At 33.2% G+C, this 8,096-nt stretch overlaps 1 protein-coding gene across 1 annotated transcript; it reads right to left on the bottom strand.

The window, feature by feature from the left end:
• Positions 1-668: 668 nt before the first annotated feature.
• On the bottom strand, positions 669-2,230 carry LOC130820954 (uncharacterized). The gene is made up of 4 exons (XM_057686522.1): positions 1,857-2,230; positions 1,652-1,743; positions 1,115-1,549; positions 669-1,035 (listed from the first exon to the last, which is right to left on the bottom strand). The coding sequence occupies exons 3-4, from the start codon at positions 1,415-1,417 to the stop codon at positions 772-774; spliced, it is 567 nt and encodes a 188-aa protein (XP_057542505.1). The 5' UTR covers positions 1,418-1,549; positions 1,652-1,743; positions 1,857-2,230; the 3' UTR covers positions 669-771.
• Positions 2,231-8,096: the final 5,866 nt, after the last annotated feature.

Genomic DNA, 8,096 nt, shown 5'->3' with positions numbered 1-8,096 from the left:
TCGCCAAAACTCCGATCATTCATAACTCAAAGCTTAGAGGCATTGATAAAGTAATTAAACATATATATACAATAAAATATGTACAAATGTTTGAAATATACAACTCAATTAATATATATATATATATATATATATATATATATATATATATATATATATATATATATATATATATATATATATATATATATATATATATATATATATATATATATATATATATATATACATATATATATATATATACATATATATATATATACATATATATATATATATATACATATATATATATATATATATATATATATATATATATATATACATATATATATATATATACATATATATATATATATATATATATATATATATATATATATATATATATATATATATATATACATACATATATATATATATACATATATATATATATATATATATATATATATATATATATATATATACATATGTATATATATATATATATATACATATATATATATATATACATATATATATATATATACATATATATATATATATATATATATATATATATATATATACATATATACATATATATATATATATATATATATATATATATATATATATATATATATATATATATATATATATATATATATACACACATAGTCGATCCAAATACACAAAAGTTAAACGTTGACGCTCACGACCCTCATCTACCCTATCTAACTGAGTTGGTCTCCTTTGCCTCCTATGATAGTAAAAGGCGTTCGGGTGTCACTCTGGTAGTGGAGGGGACTGGTACTGTGATGGCCCAACCTCCGAGGTCCCTGCAGCGTCAACGGGGTATGAATGATCCATCTCCTCCAAATGGTAGTCATAAGCAGGAGATGAGACGTGCATATGGGCGGTAGTCGGTGAGGACTCTGCAGCGACTTCCGGTATGAAGTGCTGGAACTGCGAGCCGACGAGCATGCCATGCGCAATCTCCCTCACCGGCTCTTCGTGGCTATACCGTATCACATCTGTCGCACCTTGTGCCTGCAATTAATATTTAGTTAATGTAACATTATATTATTTAATTGGCAACTTAATCATATAAATGCAAATGAAGACTTACAAATTGGGTCATCGTAGGCGCAGCAGGTGCGTAATGTGCTGTTGCGAAGATGGCACGTGGTGTCATCCATCGGCGCGTGATGGAGAGGAACCACGACATGTAGTCTAGTGTAGTAGGTGCGCCATGAACATCGATTGGCGCACCTTGTGCCAGCAGCTCAAGTCTACCATCCCAACGAGTGATGTGACGCCAGTTGATCTCCATCCAGTTTGCCGCAGCCTGATTTTTGCGCGAGATTAGGTGTAGCTGGGGTTCAGTGTCACAAGCCGATGGAATGCCCTGTACCAACCCATATTGGCGCATTACGCGCTCTGGTAGATGTACTTCGACAGTGTCGAAGCATATGAGTGGCACAGAAGCCCTCCACGCCCCTAATTGAATCCCCGAGTCTGGTACAGCTGCGTAGGCTTCCGCAGGGTATTGGTCCCACAAAAACTAAAATACATGTTATGAAAATGTAAGTGATATGTTAATTAAATTGTACTAATGTTAATGAGTACTGAAAATTCGTATGCAACGAGGTGAAAGTCGTATAACCTCGATAGCTCTAAGTATGGGATGATCCTATCATCGATGACCCATGGAACGGAATCTGGATACCTGGTGGCCAGCGTTTCCGCATCAGACACCTATGAATATTGAAATACAAACAAACAAACAATCATATTCAAATAGGGATGTTGCTATCGGACATTCAACACAATTTCAATCATGTTCAACAAATTCATATCAAATTACATACTTCATTCGTTAAGTTAAACTACTGTCGCTAACTAAGAAGGCTTCTTAAACTTTCTCATAATCCTTTCAGTCTCTTCTTTCCTATGCGCCATATCATCCATTTGTCTCTTTAGATTAAATACCTCATCTTTGAGCTCTTTTTTTTCCTTTTCAAGCCGTATTATTAAGTCTCTCTGCCATTTTGTACCCTCCGGAGCAATCCATCTAAAGTATGTGCATCCTAATCCGTCAACCAAGTAGAAAGGGCAAGCAACAAATTCACGCCCTGGATCAAAGTCGCTCCAATCTGTATTAATCTCAACTTTATAACCACAATCACAAAGCTCTTCAATACAATGCTCCTTTGACATCTACATAATACATATAATATAGTAACGTAAGTGAACTTTCAAAAATTATATTAACATTTAAAAATTAAAAGTAAAACTAACATAATACATAATGTTACCTTTAGAAATTAAGAGAAGAAGAATGATGTAGAATTGATATAATGAAGTATGGGAAATGATAGAGCTATTTATAGAACATCATTACAACGGCTATTTTCAAGTTCTTAACGGCTATTTTTCTAATTAACAACGGCTACTTTACTTCATAAAAAAAAATAAAAAATAAATTAAAATGCCTAAGTCGCTGTTAGTAACAGCGACTAAGACATTTTAATTTTTTTTTTCCTTCTTTCGCTGTTATTAAAAGCGACTTAACCAAAACTCTGGTCTGGAAGTACGGACGCTTATTTTGGGAAATAAGTTTTCACGAAGCTTATTTTGAGAATTAAGTTGTTCAAAAGTCTTATTTTTTTCACTTTCTCACAAATAGAAGGTTCACTTCAACGTTTCAACGCAGCAGCCTATCATAATTTACACTTTATATATTCAAGTAATAAAAATTATGAAAATATAAAATTATTGTTTTGAGGCTTACTCGTTTTCATATGTATGCGTGTTGTGCATTTGTGTGTTTGTTGAATAGTCACTTGTTTAGTTGTTTATTATAGGGAGTTGGTTAATTTGGTCAAATTGGGTAATTTAATCGGATACAATTAGGCTTAAATATATTTGCATATAGAAGTAAATTTTGTGACTAAAATTATATATTTCGCATGTATGAATAAAATTAAAAAGAATTTATCAGACATTAATAATCACATAGATATTATATAATGAATGCGACATTTTAATAGTTACACCTTTTTTTGGAATAAATAGTCACACATTTGATCCTCCTTAACCTTTCCCATTCACTTTTCCAATAAATTTAAAACAAGAGAAATTAAAGGGTTTTTTAAAAATTCGTAACAAATAAAGAGTGGGAATAAATTGAATGAATGAGATTAAAGAGAGTTAGATGTATGGATGTGATTAAAAGAAAATAGTGGACCTAAAATGATGTAAAATAGAACGGACCAAATGATTAAAGAGAGTTAAATATATGGATGAGATAAACAGAAAATAATAAGTTTAAAATGATGCAAAATAAATAAAACAGACTTAATAATTAAAAAGAGTTAAATATATGAATGACAGAATTAGACTAAAAATAGTTAAAAAGTGTAATTGACCATGCATGTGAATTGTGAAACTTAATAGTTTCTATAAGACTATATATAAGATAGTCTCATAGTCATCCTCCTTCCACAGTCTAGCGGTATCCGGTATGCTAGGTTTCTGTATGAAGCAAGCATATTGAAAGGATGTTTCCTTGTAGGATCGCCCATCCACCAACTCATTTTGTTGGCTTTTCTTACACCAAATATATATTCTGACTTCAAACTAAAACTTCGAGAATATTCTTTACTCTCTCAAACATTTTGTTGGTATTATTCAAGAGGGGGAAATGTGAACAACTACACGTATATTTTATTATTAAACTAATTTTGAGTTAAAAGTAAGACTGGTTCATAATTCACGATTACATGGTAGTTTTTAAGTCTAATTATAATTTTTAATTATTTTAGTTTTAGAATTTCATGAAGAATGAATCAACGAATTTATACTTTGACTGATAATAAACTTGTTCCAGCTGTTGAGAGAACAATCAACACTCTCAACTATGGTGATGAGATTGTCTTTTAAGGTTCACAGTAGATATGAATCACCGGGGAGGTTTGAGTCGCTTTTCTGGCTGTTTCACTATGTTCTCTTGCACAAGGTAGCAAACGAGGGTCGGAGAGGGGTCCTCCTCCGATAATTAAGTCAGTAAGGGTCTTGAGAAGATTGTTGTTAAAGCTCAAGAGAATATATTTGTGCGGGTTTTAGTGTAAAAAGATATGTTACCCTTGGTGATGCATGGCATCGTGTATTTATAGTAGCGGATCTTAATAGAGGATCCCAAAACCCTAATGGTTGTTTTTGCTTTTACCTTGAATGGAATCTTTTTAGGGATCAGTGGAGGGAGAAGTAGAATATCTCGTAAGCCTATGTGACATTTGGTGATTTGCTGATCTTTGTACCGTGGTCCCCACTCTCTATCTTTTAGTACATTTTCTTAGGTAGGGTACAAGGTAGGTGTCGTGCCTTGCCTTATACAAGTGACAGCTTTCTCAAATTACGGCTGCGGTTATCTTATGTCATGTCATTATATTTGATGCTATCATTCTGCAGGATTAACCATCCTGCAGGTATTTGCGTTCCTCTATCGTTTTGCAGGATTAACTATCTTACAGGTATTTGCGCTTTTTTATCGTCCCGTGAGATAAATCATCCTACAAATATTCGTATTCCTCCTTAAAAATCTTAGAATTAGGAGTCATGTATTCCAACATATACAAAACTTAAAATTTTCATGACTTTATAATTTCAATCACTTTAATTGTTTTTAATTCAACACATCATGTTCACTTCTCACATTGAATTGCTAGTGCTCTAGAAAAACAATTCCTAATGAATACGTAATCCAGCACAAGCAAACATATGACATGACATTGTTTTTCTTCTTGGTAAGAATGTATAACATAAGCTGATGGTGAACTCTTAATCAAAATACTTCCACCGTTTTATTACATTTACTATATTTTATTTTTTACGTAATTTAATATGTTATTTTATTCATCATTTAAAAAATATAAAAATTTTATATTTTGAAAATATGCGATTAGACGATTTAAAAAAGATCCCACTTGACTATATTTTTACTCACATATTAGCCGCAATATATAAAATAAGCTTGAACGATGAATAGTGCTCATAACCGAAATATAGCAAGTATTTCAAAACAAAGAAAATATGTTATAAAAGTATGCTCTAAAAATTTCATGAGCTAACATGGATGATTTTGAAACCCGTTCTATATTATTGTGGTTTTCTAATTTTTGGCTTTTAAAATAATATAATACATATTCTATAATGTAGGAAAAATTTCTGTTGGATTTATTGAAATCTTAATAACTTTGAAAACTAAAAAGTGAATTGATTTCCTATTTTTGGATATTAATTTTAAAAAATTTGAAAATTGAAATCAAAAAACGATAATGAACAAAACCTAATATTTTGAATTACTATTCAACTTGATTCTATCTCCTTGTAAAGAGGATATTAGCTCCTTTCCTACACTCTCCAGACTCTATCGTGCAAAACTCATTGAGAGTAAAACAACGATGATTCAGCTTAATTCTATAATAGCAAAAACTCAAATTTAATAAGATGAGGAAAACATGTCATATTGACTTATAGAAAACACATCCAATTTTGATTTTGGACCTAACAAAATAGGAAAATTTGAAACATATAAGCAAAAAAATATAATAAAAATCCAATAACAATCAAGTTATTCCCAAAGTAAGCAGTTTTTATACAAAGTTATGGTCAGGATAAGCTCACTGTTAATAACAACTGGCAAATAAGTTAGGAAAATAATGGGTCGCTGTTGTTAAGAGCAGGCTATTAGTAAACACTATATTTTCACTAGTTATCATTTGCCCGCTGTTAATAACAGCGGCCCATTCGTGTTCTAAATTCAAACAGTCATCCTCCTCAATTTATTTTCCCAAATTTCATAACTTCAAATCGTCATTCCCTCCATTAAAAGCCCTTAAAACTCTCAAACATCTCCTTCTTTCAATTGGAGACTTCTTAATTGATTTAGGATAAACTTGGATTGCATAAAGGTATAACTTTTTCTTTTTTATTTTGTTATTTTTGACATTTTAGGGCAAAGGATGAAATTTTTTTTGGTGAATCTTTTAGGGCAAAGACCATGATATACTGTTATATGTTGGTTATACTGCTGTTTGTAAAGTTAAATAAGGCTACAAAAACAGTTCTTTGCATGGATGAACCCTAATATATTTGAGGATCATTAATTTCTAACATAAACAATAGGAATGCAAATTTCGCTATGAATCCAAAGTTCAGTTCACCGAAACACATCCAACACTGATGTTACAAATGTTTGTATATATATAAGCACCACTAAGAAAACTAATGTTTCCAGACAGTAGTATATGAAACCAAAGATGTTTGTATCAGGTCAAACGACAATGTTTCCAGAAAAACTAATGTATCAAGTCAAACCATGAGTCAAAATCAGATGTTAACGCAACAGAAATACTTGACCTTGCATTATAATCCCTTTCTTCTTGTAATTTCCAATTCCACAAGCCATAATGTCTTCAGAAGAGCTTACATATGCAACACAAAATGGAGATATACACTACCTAAGAACTTGTGTAGCTTCTAACAAACCCACAGAACACTACTTCAAACTAACAAAGGAAAAGTATAGTTTGTGTATACTATGATCTAGGTGTTGCTTTCTGAAATCTTACATCACTTAATTCTTCATTTGCTGAATCCTCAATCTGATGTGCAACCATGTTGTATCTGTCAACATAGGGCAAAATGTGATACTTTGTTGGTTATACTTTGTTGCTTTGGTTATACTTTGTTTGTGTATACTATGATCTAGGTGTGGGTTAAGTATAGTATCTAGGTGTGGGTTAAGTATAGTAAATAAGTTAAGTATAGTTTGTGTATACTATGATCTAGGTGTTGGTTCTAGGGAATAGGGATTGATGATCCATGATAGATCGAGATGACATTAGTTAAGTATAGTAAATAATTCCTATCATAGGATCGATTTAGGTTGCTAGTGACCAATATCATTGCTTTGTAGATCGACATGGATCCAGTAGCTCCAGGCCTTAGTGACCTTAGCATCCTCACGTTGCAGGAAGACCATAGGAGCACATTATTATGGGATGCCCAGGATTCAGACACTAATACACTGTACTGTAGGCATCCTGACTCAGCGCCATGGGAGATTGATGACCGTATCATCCCATATCTTCGTAGAGCTAGGCTATACGATTATCATCAAGTCGCACATGGTCGTGTTGATCGAGCTATGATCACGGCGTTGGTTGAGATATGGCGCCAAGAGACACATACTTTCCATCTCCCACTAGGTGAGCCAACGATCACGTTATTGGACATCGTTGTACTATCACGGCTTCCCATTGAGAGACATGCCATTTACATAGTTGGTCGCCAGCTTCATAGCTGGAAAGACATAGTTGAGCGAGTATTGGGACAACGCCCTCCAGGTAGTCGAGGTAGTGCGCTGAGGGCCACATAGCTGATTGAAACCTTCCGTGAGCTTCCCATTGATGCGGATGAGGTGACTATTGAGAGGTATGCTAAGGCGTACCTATTCTACTTGATTGATGTCGTTTTGTTCGCCGATAAGAGCAGCGGCAAGATCCAGATGTTGTATATCACCCTAGTACTCCTTCAGGTAAGCACGTTGAATTACATAAGTCAAACAATTGATTATTATTCTAACTTTTTACTTTATATGTGAATAATTTTGGGCTTGGGAACATATACGCGTTGGCCAACCATTATGGCCTGTTGGTCGTTGTGCTGTTGCTCATCCCCAAGAGCCAGCTGAAGATGTTCCATGGGGAACAAGACAGTTTTTTGACAAACGTATGCGGACACACACGTCTAAAGGTGTGGGCTTTTACCAAGATTAGTTAGATCTTCTTAGAACTGATCAGGTATCCAATTCTCTCCTTACACTTTGTTGAGATTTGTGTTTGCTTTCTAATTAATTAATTAATGTTATTTGTAAAGTTTTGTTGGAATCCGTACCCTACTACGGCATACGCTGCATTGTCTGAGCATTCAGGTATGTTGATGGGCACTTGGAGGAGCGCTATACCATTAATATGCTTCGACATTGTCGAGCTACACCTACCTGAGCGCGTATTGTGCCAGTATGGTATGGTACGGTACAGGGC

This window comes from Amaranthus tricolor, chromosome 8 (genome assembly GCF_026212465.1).
Source record: "Amaranthus tricolor cultivar Red isolate AtriRed21 chromosome 8, ASM2621246v1, whole genome shotgun sequence".
NCBI classification, from domain to species: domain Eukaryota; kingdom Viridiplantae; phylum Streptophyta; class Magnoliopsida; order Caryophyllales; family Amaranthaceae; genus Amaranthus; species Amaranthus tricolor.
The sequence above is the reverse complement of the archived record's forward strand: the minus strand, read 5'-3'. Positions and strand labels throughout refer to the sequence as shown.

Coding starts and splice junctions, on each gene's coding strand:
- LOC130820954 (XM_057686522.1), bottom strand. CDS start 1,417: ATGCGCCAATATGGGTTGGTACAGGGCATTCCATCGGCTTGTGACACT. Junction 1,036..1,114: donor CGCCTACGATGACCCAATTT/GTAAGTCTTCAT, acceptor TATTAATTGCAG/GCACAAGGTGCGACAGATGT.